Source organism: Notamacropus eugenii, chromosome 5 (genome assembly GCF_028372415.1).
Source record: "Notamacropus eugenii isolate mMacEug1 chromosome 5, mMacEug1.pri_v2, whole genome shotgun sequence".
In the NCBI taxonomy this organism is placed as follows: Eukaryota; Metazoa; Chordata; class Mammalia; order Diprotodontia; family Macropodidae; genus Notamacropus; species Notamacropus eugenii.
The window spans coordinates 458843990-458862463 of record NC_092876.1 but is presented as its reverse complement, the minus strand read 5'-3'; the positions used below and the strand labels follow the sequence as shown (position 1 = coordinate 458862463).

The 18474-nt window shown below is 40.7% G+C and overlaps 1 protein-coding gene across 5 annotated transcripts in view; it reads left to right on the top strand.

Moving 5' to 3' along the window:
* Positions 1-17926, top strand: part of LOC140507254 (uncharacterized) — a 34767-nt gene extending 16841 nt beyond the window's left edge. For 2 of the 5 annotated variants that reach the window (XM_072615345.1, XM_072615344.1), the window contains one exon: positions 15758-17926. In XM_072615345.1, coding sequence (XP_072471446.1) covers positions 15758-17898 — 2141 coding nt within the window. In that variant the 3' untranslated portion in view covers positions 17899-17926. Of the gene's footprint in view, positions 1-5758; positions 5848-8297; positions 13871-14370; positions 14584-15757 lie in introns of those variants that run through there. The other 3 variants (XM_072615346.1, XM_072615348.1, XM_072615347.1) reach the window with 3 other exon arrangements.
* The last annotated feature ends 548 nt before the right edge of the window (positions 17927-18474 follow it).

Genomic DNA, 18474 nt, shown 5'->3' with positions numbered 1-18474 from the left:
ATTTATCGGCATACAATTGGACAAACTAGATCCTAATTATTGCTTTAATTTCCTCTTCATTGGTGGTAAATTCACCCTTTTCATTTTTGATACTGGTAACTTGGTTTCCTTCTTTCTTTTTTTAAGTCAAAATAACCAAAGTTTTATCTATTTTATTTTTTTTAATATAACCAGCTTAGTTTTGTTTATCAATTCAATGGCTTTCTTAATTTCAATTTTATTAATCTCTCCTTTGATTTTCAGGATTTCCAATTTGGTATTTAGTTGGGAATTTTTGATTTGTTCTTCATCAAGCTTCTTTTAGTTGCATGTCCATTAATCAATTAATTAATTGATCTGCTCATTCTCTAATATACTGATGTAAGCATTAGAGATGTAATTTTTCCTCTAAGTATGACTTTGGATCATTATGGTCATTCTCTTTGATGAAAGTATTGATGTTTCTATGATTTGTTCTATCAACCACTTTTTCTATAGGATTAAATTATTTAGTGTCAATTAATTTTTAAACTATTTTTCCATTGCCCTTTATTGATGTAATGTTTACGGCAACATGATCTGAGAATGATATATTTAACATTTCTACCTTTCTGCATTTGATTGTGAGGTTTTTATGTCAGTACATGGTCAATTGTAATTTTAAGTTAATCATTAGCTTCCATTCTAATCTTTAAGGAATTATTTTCTTCAGTGAACTTTTGGACCTAATTTTCCATCTGGTCCATTCTTCTTTTTAGAGCATTCTCTCCTCATTGGCTTTTTGGACCTCTTTTGCCATTTGGGTTAGTCTATTTTTAAAGGTGTTATTTTCTTCAGCATTTTTTGGGTCTCCTTTAACAAGCAGTTGAGTCATTTTTCACGACTTTCTTGAATCACTCTCATTTTTCTTCCCAATTTTTCCTCTACTTCTCTTACTTGATTTTCAGAGTCCTTTTTGAGCTCTTCCATGGTCTGAGACCAATTCATATTTTTCTTGGAGTCTTTGGATGGAGGAGCTTTGACTTTGTTTTCTTCTGCTTCATGTTTGGGTCCTCCTTGTCACCAAAGTAAGATTCCATAATCTGATTCTTTTTCCGGTTTTTGCTCATTTCCCCATCCATTTACTTGACTTTTGAGCGCTTTGTCAAGGTAGTTCTCTGCTTTCAGTGGGGATGGAGTGTGTACTGTCAGCTGCTCAATCCCCCCACAATCTATAGAGCTCCAGAAATAATAGCTAGTGCTACTGCCCCTTCCCTTGCTGCTATAGGCTCCTTCTCTGCTAGCTCCTCCACCCCTTCCACCACCCTAGGGGTGGGGCCCAGCCACTCTACTGTCTCACACAGGTCCCACAGGTTTTTCCACTGATCTTCCAATTTGTCTTCAGCATTTTGGGGTCATGAAGTCTGGAAACTGCCACAGGTACCCAAGATTCAGTCCCCCCCAGGGCCCACTCAGGTCCCATCTGTGCCTACATGGCCCACACTGGACTGTGCTTTGCTCCCAACATGGTGTGATAGATGCTTCCCAGCAAACTTCCAGGCTGTCTTGGGCTAGAGATTTGCTTTAATCCATCATTCTGTGGGTTCTGCAGCTCCAGAATTTGTTGAGAGTCTTTTTTTACAGGTATTTGACTGGCATAGAGGGAGAGTGCTAGCAAGTCTGTGCTGTTACTCCGCCATCTTGGTTCCACCCCCCACTTATTCTGCTCCATCCTTTTACCCTTACTCTATGTGTGTCTCTCTGTTTCAAGTGTATTTCTTCCAATTGACATATTGTAGGAGTCTGGTTTTCAATCCATTCTGCTATCTGTTTCTGTTTTATAAGAGAGTCCATCCCATTCACATTCACAATTATACACTGTATGTTTCCTTCCATTCTATTTTCCCTTGTTTGTACTTTTCCCTCTCTCTCTCTTCACCCTGTCCTTCCTCACCAGTATTTTGCTTCTGATCAACACCTCTTTCCATCTACCCTCCCTTCCAACAACCCACCCTTTTCTTGCCCCCCTCCCCTCCCACTTCCCTATAGGATAAGATAAATGTTTAAACTAAATGAATGTGTATATTATTCCTTCTTTGAGTCAAACCTTATGAGAGTAAGGTTCAAATAATACTTACTTTCCTCCCTTTTTCTTTCTGTTGTAATAGGTCTTTCATATCTCTTTATGTGATATGATTTATCCCATTCTGCCTTTCCCTTCCCTCTTTTCTCAATGCAATCATCTTACCCCTAATATTTTTTATATTATCCCATCAAAGTCAACTTATACCGACACCCTGTGTCTATATATACTTCTTCTAATTGCCCTAATAGAAATATAGTTCTTAGATTTGTAAGTATCATTTTTCCATGTAAGGATGTAAACAGTTTAATCTTATTGAACACTGTGGAATTTTTTTTCTTTCCTGTTTACCTCAAATACTTGAGGCTTGTGTTTTAAAATCAAATTTTCTATTCATCTCTGGTCTTTTAATCAGGAAAGCTTGAAAAATCCCCTATTTCATTGCATATCCATCTTTTCTCCCTGAAAGATTATGCTCACTTTAGCTGGGTAGTTGATTCTTGATTGTAATTTAAACTCTTTTGCCTTCCAAAATGTCATTAATCAAACCATTGATCCTTTAATGTAGAAATTGCTAAATCCTGTGTAATCCTTACTGTGATTCCTTGATATTTTAATTGTTTCTTTCTGGATGCTTGCAGTATTTTCTCCTTTATCAGAGAGTTCTGAAATTTGGCTATAATATTTCTGGGGGTTTTCATTTTGGGATCTCTTTCAGGAGGTGATCAGTAGATCCTTTCTGTAACTATTTTACCCTCTGATTCTACCTTAGGGAAGTTTTCCTTGAAAATTTCTTTAAAATTCTGTCCAGGCTCTTTTTTTCAATTATGTCTTTCAAGTCCAATAATTCTTAAATTATTTCACCTGGATCTGTTTTCCAGGTCAGATGTTTTACATTGTCTTCTACTTTTTCATTCTTTGAATTTTGTTTGACTGATTCTTAATGCCTCGTGTAGACATTAGTTTCCACTTGCTCAATTCTTATTTTTAAAGAATTATTTTCTTCAGTTAGATTTTCCACCTCCCTTTCCATTTGTCCAATTCCACTTTCTCCCCAAAATTTATTAATTTATTTGTTTTCAGTTTTCAACAATCACTTCCAGAAGTTCCAAATTTTCTCCCCTTCCTTCACCCCACAAGACAACATGCAATCTTATATGGGTTCTATGCATACACTCCTTTTAAACACATTTTTACATTAGTTATATTGTATAGAAGAATTAAAATGAATGGGAGAAACCATGAGAAAACAAAACAAAGGAGAAAATAGTCTACTTCATTCTGCATTCCAGCTCCACAGTTCTTTCTCTGGATATGGATGGCATTTTGCATCATGAGTCCTTTGAAAATGTCTTAAGCCCTTGCATTGATGTGAAGAGTTAAGTCTATCAAAAACAGTCCTCACACACTGTGGCTGTTACTGTGTATAATGTTCTTCTGGCTCTGCTCACTTCACTCAGCATCAGTTCATATAAGTCTTTCCAAGTTTTTCTGAAGTCCACCTGCTTGTCATTTCTTATACACAGTAGTATTCCATTACATTCATATACCACAACTTGTTCAGCCATTCCTCAATTGATGGGCATCCCCTCGATTTCTGGTTCTTGACCACCACAAAAAGAGCTCCTATAAATACTTTTGTACATGTGGGTTCTTTTCCCATTTTTATGATCTCTTTGGGATACAGCCCTAGACGTGGTATCACTGAGCCAAGGGGTATACTCATTTTGTATAGCCTTTGGGGCATGGTTCCAAATTGCTCTCCAGAGTAGTTGGATCAGCTCATAGCTCCATCAACAACATAATACCACTTTTTCAGAAGTTGTTTTCTCCAGTAGATTTTTGCACCTCCTCTTCTATTTGGCCAATTCTACTTTTGGAGTTGTTTTCTTTTTTCCAAGCTGTTGACTCTTTTTATGATTCTCTTGCATCACTCTCATATTTTTCTCATTTTTTTATTCTACCTCCTTATTTGATTTTTAAAATCGTTTTTGGACTTTTTGGGCTTGAAATCATATGTCTCTTTGAAGTTTCACATGTAGTTACTTTGACATTGGTTTCTTCTGAGTTTGTGTTTTGATCATTCCTGTCACCATAATAGCTTTCTATGGTCACAAATTTTTTATTTTTGCTCATTTTCCCAGACTATTTTATCACTCTTAAAGTTGAACTCTGCTCCTGGGGTACAGGGGGAACTGTCTCAAGCTTCTTGCACCAGACACTAGGGGCCTAGTCACTAGCTTTCTGTGCTAGGGCCTCTGGAGATGGCAGCTCAATTTTTGCACTGGGGTCTAAGGGCTAATGTTTGGCCCACTGCACTGGGGTCACCTGGGCCAGCCTAGTCAACCAAGTTACAATAGTTGCACTGAACTGCTTCCCTGCTGCACTGGATCTGGAGGCCTCATAGCTGGCCCTCAGTTGCTGCCAGTCTGCTGAGTCAAGACCTCAGGGGCCTCTGTTTCTGATGTGTGCTGCATCTAGGAGCCTCTCTCTGGCTTGCCTGAATGCCACCTGTGCTAGGGTATGCTCCCCTTTTTAACCAAGTGGTTAAAACTTGGTTGTTTAACCAAGTCTTTTCCTGCAGTCCTTCTAAGTTATCCTTGGCCAGAAAATTGTTTCACCCTGTCCTTTTGTGGGTTCAGTCATTCCAGAATTCATTCTGAGACTTGATTTAAAGTTGTTTCAAGGGAAATTAGGGAGAACTCAGACAACCTCCTGCCTTTTCTTAGCCATCTTGGTTCCACCTCCCTTTCCTCATTTCTTACAATACTGTGGTGCTTGGATACATTAATATTCCACAACTTATTCAGCCATTCCTCAATTTGGGGGCATCTCATTTAGGTTTCAGGTTTTTCTACCACAGAAATAGTTGTGGGGATAAAAAACTTTTTAATTTCATACAATCAAGATTCTCCATTTAATCTTCTATGATTCTCTCTATTCATTGTTTGGCATAAATATTTCTCCTGTCCCTAGATCTGATTGGTAATTTTCTCCATGTTTCTCTATTTATGATGTGACATTTTAATGGATCACATGCCCATTTGGAATTTATCTTTGTATAAGATGTCATCCCCTTTTTAATTAACCTAGATTCCAAATCCCCTAGAGACAAAACTATAAAATTTCTTCCATTTTGTACCAATAACCTGGTATGTATATATATATTCCCTTAGGTCAGTTAGGAAGTCAAATTGTAACCTCAGTAGCTTTGTACTTTCTAAACCTATTGCATTTTCAGATTAAATAGCTAATAGTGAAAGGGTGGGATTGCATGAAAGTGGTAATAGTGGTGGGAAATTTGTGGTTGAGAACCAACAGGAAACCGAGTGTTTGTTAAAGATTTCAAGTCAGGATTGCTCATTTCTGTTGTAGCAATACTGCACATAGGACCCCATCTTTTATTTCTCCCCATACTCCATCCTATAAAGTTACTGAATCTCTCCAGATATGGGTGAGGTAACTTCAGCTACAAGTTGACAGAAAACAACTACAGCTTTGTGATGTCAGGGAAATTTCAGGTCTCTTACCTGGGATGAATAATCAAAAGCTTCAGTCCTGCTAAAGCTGTTAAAGGAAAGTACCTCAGTTTTCTCTGCATCCCAGTACACAATCCTCTCAGGAGAGAGTGTTATTTTCTCAACTCACTGGTTTTAAATTTAGCTTCTTTGATGGATGTTCAATATCTTCCTGGAGAAACTTTCAGGTAGTGAGATCACAAGCTGGAATTTAGTTGACTCTGGTTCCTGATCCTATTAGGAGTATTTGAAATACCATGTTTATTGATCTTCTTGAAGTTCTTACAGGTAAGCAACCCTGAGGTACCAGCATTGTGCAAGGAGGAAGAGGTCAAGGTCAGGGTCACCAGAAGTTCCCAGGTACACATGGGATAGATCTTCCTGGGGCTTGTGTGTGGTTTGTCCTTCATTTTTGAAGATGACTATGACATCAGAGAGATGATGCCATGACATGCAACTGAATTGGATTTGAGTGAGGGAGTGCTGTGCAAAGTCACCAGTCTCACTTTCTCCTCCAGAGTCATCTGGGTCCAGTGGTGGGATATAGACCAGGATGACTGGAGATGACCCAGGATGCACTGAGAGACCTTGGCCTTTTTAAGTTAAGGTCTTTTTAAGTTATTGCATTGAGTGAAGCAACAGCAATTCAGTGAATAAGCCTCTTTAAGAAGTGAGTCAAAGGGATAGTCCCTTTAATCAAAAAAACAAATCAAACTGGGAAGAGAAGACCCTCATGGTTGCTGTCCAAAAGAGAAACAGCTACTATTTATATTCACTCTAGGCCAGGAGGGTCCAAAAAATAATCATTCTTGGGGCAAAAAATGGAAAAAGGAAAAAGCCAGTGTCTGAAGGCTCAACAATGAGAAGGGGACAGTTAGCTCAGGGGCAGACCGCAGGTCCCATTATAGATACACACACACACACACACACACACACACACACACACACACACACACATACAACTCCCATTCTTAGTTTTTAAAACTTCAGTGTCATCCCTAATTCCTCACTGTCTTATTCTACATAGCCATTTAGTGGCCATAGCTTGTCATTTCTACCTCCACATCTCTCACATCTGTCAGCTCTTCTGACCACCAACCATGCTAGTTCAGGCCCTTAGTCACCTTTCACCTGGACTATCGCTAATGGTCTTCCTAACTTAAGGTTCCATCCTCTGCTCCATCCTCCATATAGTATCCAAAGTGATTTTCTAGAAGCACTGGCCTGACCATTTCTTAACTAACAAATGGCTCCCTTATTCAGGAGAAACTCGAGCAACTTCCCTAATACTGCTAGGATCAACCATATAGGCCTTTAAAGTCCTTCTCAATGTAGTCATGTCACATAAGTGCCACTTCCTTTTACATACACTAATGGAACTTCTTTCAAAATGTTCCTCATATGCTGTACTCTCCATCTCCCATCTCCATGCCTCACATTTGCTATTATCCCATGAGTGCATTCCCTCCTCACCTCACCCTCTTAGAATTCAGTGGTATGTTGATTAAGGTGTTGGACTTGGAGCCAAGAACACCTGGGTTCAGATCTGCCTCTGACACTTGCTAGCTGTGTAACCATGGATAAATCATTTTATCCCTCTGAGATCCTTTCCTCAATCTGCAAAGTGTGAGGTGGGACATGGATGGTCTAGGTCATTGCAGCTCTAAATCTATGGTCATGTGACCCAAGGCTGAGCTCAATCACTGCCTTCAAACGTGAGCACCTGGTCTTCTAGCCCTTAGTATCTCCTCTTTGCCCGCCCTCCAAATTGTCTTATATTTGCTTTGTATGTATTTTATGTTTTTATGTTGTCTTCTTCAGCTAGGTCATAAATCTGAGGACAGGGATAATTTCACTTCTTCTTTGCAGCCCCAGTGCTGCCTACACAGTACCACGTACACAATAAGTACTTTACAATGCTTTATTACTTAACTGATTGCTAACTACCTGGTCTAAACTCAGCCATATAGTCTAAATTACCTAGTCTAAAGTCTAACATTCCCAGTGTCATTTGTGGTATTCTCAAATGGCTTTTTCAGGGTAAACGATGTCTAAGAAATTATAAACATGGATTTTAAAAGCCATCTTTAAACTGGAACAATAGTTCCATTCAGTTAGAAGAGGTGAAGGGTTGGCATGCTGGGAGAGTGGATCACCCCAAACACTGAGGAAGCCTAACACTAAAATTTTGTTATCAGTTGTATTCTCAGATGCAGTTTACTGTAAGCTCTCCAGGGCACTGTTGTGACTTATAGTCTGAAGAGTAGAGAGAAATGGGCAAGTTAAATCATGCAAAGAGACACTGCCTGTCCTCACAGAGCTTCCATGTTCTATAAATGAGATCACAGGAATTAAACTCTGTGCTTCTTGAGAGAAATATCGAGTCTTATTGAAAGGACATGAACGGGGTCATCAAATGAATGAAGAGTTAAGAATGAACAGGAAATTCCATTTTCAATATAGTTAAATGTTCTCCTATTGTTGTCCTATTTACCATGGAAACCTGGCATATAGTATTACCTCTAAGGCCAGACACTAATGAACAGGTAATGCTTTGTGATGTCAGAGTGATATCAGATCACCTCTCTGGGTTGGGGCCACAGGATTCAGTCCTACTGAGTATTTTTAAAATTGATTGATTTTTTTTATGCATCCTTTTATACAGGAGAAACTATTTCACTGGAGAGACCTAATTATTATTTTCTTTCTATTTAGTTTAGTCTCCACTAAATTGAAAAGAAGCACCTGAGGCCACTGGGTATTTGACTGATCCAGTGCCCCTGACCCTGGGGTATAGGGTATGCTTAGGGAAGTGTGTGAGGCTGCTGATACCATTGCAGGGCTACTTTTCCACCTTTGGTGCTCACCTGCTCCATCTAACTCTCACCTGTGACTCCAAGAAGCTGGAGCATGCACAGCGGCCATAGCCCAGTAAACCATTTCAGCACATGGGCTAAACCAGGTTGAGGGTAACTGAGGGGTGTCAAACCCATTGGTGACTTAGGTGGTATGTCTACCCCAAGCACATGAAGACTTCCCTTGGTGAGAACAATTTGTTCTAATGGCCATGAAGACAGCTGAAGCAAGTGCTGTGGACTGCTTAGAGCTTGGTTAGACATCAAAGACACCGAGGTCATCCACTACCTCTAGATCCATTACTAATCATATTGATTCTGTCCTGCCAGTGGACTGTGATTCTGCCTCACTTAATCCAATTTACACATGAATCAAAAGACATTCCCCCACCCCATACCATTTTACCATTTTTGCCTACCTCAAAGTCCTGGGGTGACAGGCAAGTGACAAAGCAGCAGATGTGGATACACAGAGCTGTAGTCACAATCCTGAATACAGTATGGCGGTCCAGGCCATAGGGTCGTTTCCTCACTGTAGGCAGCAGTGGGATTTGGCATACCCTGGGTATCTGAGCAGCGTTTTAAGAACTGCACTGCTCAATTATCTCACATAAGAGGCAAGAAGGAGCTTTTATATGGAGGGGAAGAGCCGGGGGAGATGAAGGGAAATAAGTGAACCTTACGCTCATGGGATTTGGCTTAAGGAGAGAATAACACACACTCAATTGGATATGGAAATCTATTTTACCAGGAAGGCAAGGGCGAAGGGGATAAGAGAGGGAAGATAATAGAAGGGACAGCAAATTGGGGAAAGGGATAATCATAAACAAACATTGTGGGAAGACAGGTCAAGGGAGAGAATGGAATAAATGAAGGGCAGGATAAGAGAGAGGTAAATGTGGTTAGTCTTTTGCAACATAACTATTTTGGAAGTGTTTTGCATGGCTACACATGTATGCCTATATTGAATTGCTTGTTTTCTCAATGAGATTGGGTGAGAAGGGAGGAAGGGAGAGAATATGGAACTCAAAGCTTTAATAATGAATGTTAAAAATTGTTTTAGCACACAACTGGAAAATAAGATATACAGGCAATGGGGTATAGAAATTTATTTTTCCCTTCAGGGAAATAGAGGAGAGAAGGATGGAAGAAGGGAGGGTAATAGAAGGGAGGACAGACTGGAAGGAGGAGTGAATGGGGTGCATACTGTTGTGGGGTGGGAGTGAGGAGAGATGGGGAGAAAATTTTGAATTCAAATTCTGGTGGAAGTGAATGTTGAGAACTGAAAAATAAATTATTAAAAAAAAATTGCACTGCTCATCCCCTGGTGTGAGGAATGGTCTAGAAAAGATGGCCTAAAGTCTGCTTTCCCAACCCTGGTCTGATTACCCGAGGCAGATGGGGATCCCACCTTGTGGCCAAAGTGCACGCACGCACACACACACACACACACACACACACACACACACAATTGTTTTGCAGACAGTTCCACTCATCACTGGCACATGGAATGTGTGCACACTTAAGGACAACACAAAATCCAGTACACCTGAAAGAGAACAGCTCTTGAGAGAAAACTCAGCAGGTATTGCATCCAAATAGCAGCCCTGAGTGAAACAAGGCTGGCAAATGAAGGCCAGCTTACTAAAGTTGGAGCTGGATACATGTTTTTCTGAAGGAACCGCAGCGATGGGGCACCATGAAGCTGGTATAGATCTTGAAATCAAGATTAATCTAGCCAACAGACTTGTATGCCTCCCAAAAGGAGTGAATGATAGACTCGTGACAACATGGTTACTGCGTGCAGGAAGATGTTATGCCACATCAGGACCTCTGTCCCCACCAGGATGAACCTTGATGAGGTCAGAGAAGACCTGGAGACCCTTATCATCAGTGTGCCAAAAGAGGACAAGCTCATAATTCTGGGTAATTTTAATACTAGAACAGTCTCAGACTACCAGCCTTGGCAGGGAGTCCTAGGAAGGAATGGAATTGGAAACAGCAACAGCCACGGACACTTATTACTGAAGACTTGTGCATCTCATGACCTCATCACCAGCATTTGTCTTCCATTTACCTAAACACAACAAAACTTCATGGATGCACCCTTGCAGCAAGCATTTGCATTTTGTAAGGAGATAGAATGTGAGAGTAACATAGGCCATGTGTGGTGCAGAGTGCTGAACTGATCAGAGACATCCTCTCCAAGCTATTTGCATTTAACAAAAGCAGTGTCCCCAAGGCAAAATGAGTACAAGAAGAATTAATGACAACAAATTAGACCTCGTCTCTAAGCGTGAACAGTTTGTTGCTAACTTGGAGGGAAAGTGGAGCCAACACACAGTTGGCAACAGTGAAGCAGAAAAGGAGCGGGCAGCTTTCAGTGACCAAAATCAGTGCTCAACTGGGTCAGAACACTCACAAATATCAAGAGTGGTTTGAAGAAAGTGATGGAGAAATTCAGAAGTTGCTAAATGAAAAACAAGAACTCCACGGGGTTTACCAGCAGAAGAGTTCATGAATCACTAAGCCAGCATTTAATTCCATCAAAAGTACAAGCAAAGCATAGAGAGAAACATGATTCTTGGCTCAGTAAGAAGACAGATGAAATTCAGTTTAATGCTGATAGCAAAATTCCAAAGTGCTTTTATGATGCCCTGAAGGCTACTATGGGTCAAAGATCTATGGTACATCACAACTACTCAATGCTGATTAGTGATAAGGACATGATCATAGAGAGAGAGGCTGAAAACTTCCATAGAGTTTTCAGCAGGTTATCAGCAATCAATGCTGAGGCGGCTGACCGTGGTTGAAGTTAATTCCTCCCTAGCTGAAGTTCCAACTGAAGAAGAGATTTTAAGTGCCATTAGGCTCCTTTTTTGTGGCAAAGCACCTGGTGATGAGTCTATTCCAGCAGATATTTACATGATAGGAAGTCCATTACTCATACAAAAGCTGACTGAAATTTTCCAGGTTATATGTTAAGAGGAGGTAATCCCCCAGGAGTTCAAGAACACTTCCTTGACTGTCCATCTCTATAAAGATAAAGGAAATAGATCATCCTGTGACAATCACAGGGGGGTCTCTCTCTTAATCATTGCTGACAGAACCTTGCCAGAGTCCTCCTTAATAGACTGATCCTTCCCCTGGAAAATGGTTATATACCTGAGAGCAAGTGTGGCTTCAAAAAGGGCCAAGTAACAGTTGATATGGTTTTTGCTGCCCAACTACTCCAGGAGAAATGCCAAGAGCAGAACAGAGGTCTGTACACAACGTTTGTATTATCAAACCAAGGCCTTTGACACTGTTAATTGTGAGGGCTTATGGAAAACTATGTCAAAATTTGGCTGTCCAGAGAAATTCATTAGTATTGTAGGTCAATTTCAGATGGCATGCTTGCCCGGGTTCTGGGTAATGGACAAGGCTCTCATGTTTTCCCAATCACCAGTGGAGTGAAACAAGACTGTGTGCTTATTCTCATGCTTTTTAGCATGATGTTTTCAACCACATTGTCAATGCTTTCAATGAGGATGAACATGTAATCAAGGTCAGTTTACTGTGCTGATGGTAAATTCTTCAACTTGAAAGGCTAGAAGTCAAGACCAAAGTGGAGGGAATGTTGGTACATGATTTCTGTTTGCAGATGATTGTGCACTCAGTGCAGCCTCTGAAACTGAAATATGCAACAAAGTATGGATCGTTTTTCTGCTGCTTGTGCTAATTTTGGCCTAACAAAACCAAGAAAACACAGATGCTCCATCAGCCAGTGTCAAACTACTCATATGTGGAACCATTGTTACAGCACATGGAGAAGTGGATAAGTCCACTTACCTTGGCAGTGTACTTTCCAGGGATGTACACATTGACAATTGACAATGAGGTTGCCAGAGCTAGCTCACTGTCTGGGAGGCTGGTATTAAACTGACTCTCAAAGTGAAGGTCTACAGAGTCGCTGTGCTGACCTCATTGTATGCCTCTGAAACGGGCAGGATAAGATACCAAACACTGAGATTCTTTCTTGAACTAAACTGCCAAGCGTTCAGGTGCAGAGAGTACAACTCCAATGTGCTGGTCACTTGTTTAAATGCAAAACATCCACTTGACAAAAGGACTATTTTATGGAGAACTCGCATAAGGCAAGCCCTCAAATGATAGTCTGAAGAAGCAATACCAGGGCACTCTTAAGGTCTCTCTTAAGAACTTTGGAATTGATTGTGAGACGTGGGAGACACTGGCACAGGGCCCTTGGTTATGGCACACCCTCATCAGAGAAGGTGCTGTGCTCTATGAGCAAAGAAAAAGTGAAGTAACTCAAAGGAACACCAGATGTGCAAATTTAGAGATTACACCTCAAACGTGCACGTGGACTTTCTGTACCCAACCTGTAACAGAACATTCTGAGCTCGTATTGCTCTGATCAGCCAGTCAGACACAATGTCCCTTGATTCTAGTGTGGCGCTGTCACTTTGATCCTCTTTGGAAACAGACAACAACCAACCAAGCCCCTGACATTGGGACGTTTGACCTGCTTTGATTCCTACTCTTCTGACTTTTCCTAGTAGGAGAAACCTTTAGGGGGACTAAATGAACTGGTCTGAAAAGGAGAAGATCTCTACTGATTTAAACTTGTGCCTCTGGCTTAATTTGTTTCCAAATTTGGTTCCAGTTTCCTAAGGGGGTGTGTCTCCAAATTTTCTGCAATTTCATATAAAATTCATTTCATTGATTCATTTCATTCATTCATATTCTCCTTTGAGAATATAAAATTATACACTGAATACAAATTAGTTTGAAGGCAACATGGCTGGCATTTGAACCTATTGGCCTGTGGGACCTTTTTGTGAAAGTACTTTTAGATTTGGAGCAGGTCTTAGAAGCCAAGGGAAAAAATAAGTATTATGATCATGAAAGAGATATGAGACATGAGAAGTTACTTTCCCACTCTTCTTTGTACAAGGAAGGATCTATAAATGTAGAACAAAACATATCATGGCAGCCCTTTTCAAGAGGCAGTTAATTTGACAGAACAAGTTTTGGGGGTTGTTTAAGTCAATGTCCTGTTATAAGGGATGGCTCTCTGGGAGAGCAGGTAGAATGAGATATACACTGGGAAATGTGTGTGATGATAAAAGACAGTAGAGCTATCTTGTAAAAATAGAAACAGGTTATGGGGGAGGGGGGGAGAAACATCATAGAAATCACTGAATACTATTTAAAATTCTAGACCTAGAGCGTCATTTTTAAATTTAAGGCTAAAATGACCCAGGAAAGCCGGTTCTAATTTTTTTCTTCAGTTGTTTATATAACCATAAAATTAGTGTTGGAGTCCCACCAAAATATGTATTTGATAATCTTAAGGGGGAATGTGCATGATGAGGAAAGAGGTGGAGAATAGAAAAAAAGAAGACCCTGGACGTCAATGGCTAGCTCCCTTTATGCAAGCTATTGCACTTCAGGTATAGTATGTCTATAGTAACTATCATAATAGTGAAGTCTGTATAGCACCTACGTGCCAGGCACTCATTTTTATCCTCACGATCTAGGAGACGGGTACTATTATTATCTCAACTTTACAGTTAAAGAAACTGAGGCAGTGACTTTAAGTACCTTTACCTAGGGAACTACAACTAGTAAGTGTCTGAGTCTAGATTAGAACTCAGATCTTCTTGACTCCAGGCCTAGAGCTCTGTCCACTATGCCACCTAGCTGCCTCAAGTATCTATAAAGCTGTAACAGCTCTATGTCTATTATCTATGTCCTGGGGACAGCAAGAAGTTGGTTTAAAACAGAGATTCTTAACCTAGGGTTCACAAATCCCTAATAATTCCATACATAAATTTCAAGAGATCCATGAGCTTGACTGGAAAAACATTAGATCTACATTTTCACAAAACTTGGAAATTTAGTATCTTCTAGAAAAAAATAGTCATTCTGAAAAGGGTTCCTTAGACTTCACAGATTGCCCAAGGGGGCCATGACAAAAAAAAAAAAATTAAGAATCCTTGATTGGAAAACAAAGAGGTGTTCCAAAGCTGTGTTCCGTGAGGGGTTGTCATCTGGTAGTTGTCCCTGGAATCAGTTGTTTGCCACATTTAATTTTAATTGATTATATTTTCAAGGAAATTTTTCAGTGAACAAATGGGGAGAAGATTCAGGACATATTCCAAAGGTGAGAACTTTGGTATTTTAGTCATTTCAAATGGGACTCTATCCCATCTCTGTGAGTGTGTGTGTGTGTGTGTGCATGTGTGTGCGCGTGTATGTGTGTGTGTGTGCGCGCGCATGTTTCTTATCCACCTGAACCCAACCTTCTACTCCTCACTACCAATATGGGGCAATGGAAAGAGCACGTGAATCAAGAAACCAGCAAACCTGGGTTCGAGTCCTCTCTGCCACTTACTCATTACGTGTCCTTGGGCAAACCCCTTCATCAGCCTGTCTTAGTTTTCTGGATTCGAATTTCGACTCTTCCATTTAAATATTAACCATACCTGCTGAATTCACTGTGCCATTCTAAAAAGACATGTACATAAATACTTACACTATCTGCCTCACAGGTTGCTTCAGAAAAGGAATTTGTAAGTGTAAAAGTTATTAGGTAGCTAATATAATAATTATATAAAGAGAGCACTAGACTTGGAGTCAAAAAGACAAGTTCAGTTCAACTCCATTTATCTACATCAGTTTTCTCATCTGTAAAATGGATATAATAGTACCTACTCAAAGTTGTTGTGAGGACCAAATGAGATGCCACGCCAAGTGCTTTGCAAAGAAATTAAAGCATAATATTATTGCTCATAATATTATGCTTGAATCACAATATGATTGCTTGCTATTATTATATATGCATATGATATTAACTGTCAAAAGGGGATAATAATATTGATCTGCTGTGGGTGTTAAGGGTTTCTTGTGTGAATGTTATAAAACAATATAGGTGAAAGTACAGGAATGTAAGACATTACTGCTGTTAGATCTCTGCCCATCATCCCCTGTCCTCATTTCTGTTCCATAGTCATCATTCCCATTCTTGTGGCAGAATGGTATCTTGTGCTAGGTGGCACAGAGAAAAGAGTATAGGTCTGTAGTCAGGAAGACTTATTTTCATGAGTTCAAATCTGGCCTCAGTCAATTAGTAGCTGTGTGACCCTGGACATGCCACTTAACTCCATTTACCTCATTCTGTCTTCATCTATAAAATGAGCTGGAGAAGGAAATAGCAACCCATTTCAGTATCTCTGCCAAGAAAACCCCAAATGGGGTCACAAAAAGTCAGACATGACTGAGCAATAACAACCACAGTAATTATAATAATTAATTCCTTTTCATTATGTCTTCTTCAGCTTTATCCTTGGTTCAGGTCCTACCAAAAGCCCTTCCTGAAAAGACCCAACCAGTGCTAATACCATGCCCACCACATCGGATTGCACTGTTATCAAAACAAGACCACCAGTCCAAGGCTGAGAAGATGGTCTGCCTCCGACATCATTCCTCACACAAGGTCTCCCCTGTTTGCCCTAAGACTGAGCCCACAAGGAAGCACAATGGCAAGAATAAGGACAAATGTAAGCTGCCACCATCACACTCTGATCACCATGGAGCTCACATTGGACCAGACCTGAGACATAAGACCACAGCTTCAGCTTCAGGAGACTTATTCCAGTGGGGAAAGGAGGCAATGAGCCACAACCAAAAGCTCTCCTCAGCTGTTGTGCCAAGAGATCAGGCCAAGGCCAAACATGGTCCTCATCCCAAGGTCAAACATACATCGGATTCTAAACAGCAGACCAAACCCAAACATCCTACCCAGCACCATCCAAAAACTCAAGCCACATCTCTTCCTATCATTTCCCAACCTGGCAGGACTCCATCACACTGCCAATCTCCAACTAAATATCTACTGATAAATATACACCCTGGCCCAGAGTGCCAAACTGCACCTACTGCACCAAATCCTGACCCAGATGGTCAAACTGTACCTACTACTCTAAAGCTGATGAATATATACCCTAGCCCAGATGGTCAAACTGTACCTACTACACCAAAGTTGATGAGTACACACCATGGCCCAGATTGTCAAACTGCACCTACTACACCAAAGTTGATGAGTATACAACGTGGCCCAGATGGCCAAACTGCACCTACTACACCAAAGCTGATGAGTACACACCATGGCCCAGATGGCCAAACTGCACCTACTACACCAAAGCTGATGAGTACACACCGTGGCCCAGATGGCCAAACTGCACCTACTACACCAAAGCTGATGAGTACACACCGTGGCCCAGATGGCCAAACTGCACCTACTACACCAAAGCTGATGAGTACACACCGTGGCCAGGATGGCCAAACTGTACCTACTACACCAAAGCTGATGAGTATACAACGTGGCCCAGATGGCCAAACTGTACCTACTACACCAAAGCTGATGAGTACACAACATGGCCCAGATGGCCAAACTGCACCTACTACAACAAAGTTGGTAAATACACACCATGGCCCAGATTGTCAAACTACACCTACTATACCAAGGTATGAGCACCACTCAAAGGCTCTACCAGATCCTGATACCCAAGACATTTGTCCCCCTAGGATATACCACCAAGCCCAAATGCTACCATATAAGGATTCTGGCATATTCTCAATACTCCTGAGTAATCAGGCAAGAGATCCAATAAACCAGTACCACCAAAAGATGGATCCCCCTAGTCCCATACAACAAGTTGAGAGTCCAGTAGGTGATTACAATCAGGCTGAGGGTGCACCCAGTTCTGACCAGCCAGATGATTCTCAACCTGGGAACCAACACCAGACCCACACTGAGCAGAACAGAGATACTCCCATCGAGCCTTACACCACTGAGGGGGTAATAACTCTTACTACTCCAATTGTTGATAAAATCATCAGCTCCATTCCTGAGGAGAAAATAAAGAGAGATATCTATAATCAGGTTCATCTGTGGCAGAGGAGGGGATGTCCCAGGTCTACTCCTTGGCCTAGACAATATATGTCTGCTAGTTATACAATCTGTTTAATTTGTGCCTCATGGGTACCAGATGGCTGTCCCCATGTTCATGGAATGAAATGTTCTTCTCTGGCACAATTGCTGGCCATACCAACACCTTTACCTGATCCAGAGAAGAAGAGTGTGAGATTTTACCTTAAAGTACCCCAGCAAAAGCCAAATACCATTTCCACCATCACAGACTCCCTTTCCACTAAAGCCATGCCCTCCAACCCTTCACCAGCCTTTCCATCATGTCCCAAAGCAAACTCTGATCCCCTCGTGCTTCCCAAACCCACCTGGCTGGACTTCATACTTGCAAAACGTCACCAACCAAAGGAAGAAAAATCATGGTCAGGCCAAAAGCCATGGGAATCACCCTTGACAAGCGAGACAAGTATGGAAGAAGAAATGCCAGTGAGGAAAAGGGCACAATTTAAGTCTCTCTTGGAGAAATTTCTAAGTAGAAGAGGAAACTAAATTAAACTGTTTATTTTTGGTAGTTATGGAATCCTTGCGTGTCTTTCAAGCTCGTGTCTGAGTTGTGTCCCGCCTGTTATTTTAAGCAGTTAGGTAGTCACCAAGCATTCTTTTCTTTCAAATTCAAAATTGAAACCAGGTATTGACCTCTTGGTCAATAAGTATTTATTAAGCGGTTGCTAAGGTGACAGATGCTGCTATGTAATGAGCGTAAAATATTGTCCCTGGCCTCAATGGCATCATATTCTAATGGCAGAAACTACAGGTAAAATAAATAAACTGAGAAAGGAAGGAAAATAAGCTTCCCTCACTCTTCTCTTGTGTCTTTCAGTCTCACTAGCCTCTAGTCAGATAGATGCTATTGAGGTTAAATGGTTCCTAAAAGGAAAAAAGCATTTGAGGCCTTCCCAGACACTTTATAGAAATTCAGTTAGTGCCTCCTCCTTATAAGACTGTCTTGTAAAGACTTCCATTTTATCAAATAATCATTAATTCAAGATTCAGTTACCTCATTGCAGAAAAAGAATCATGCTATTTCTGTACTTTGACATTTCAAAATATCAGAAAGTACCAACT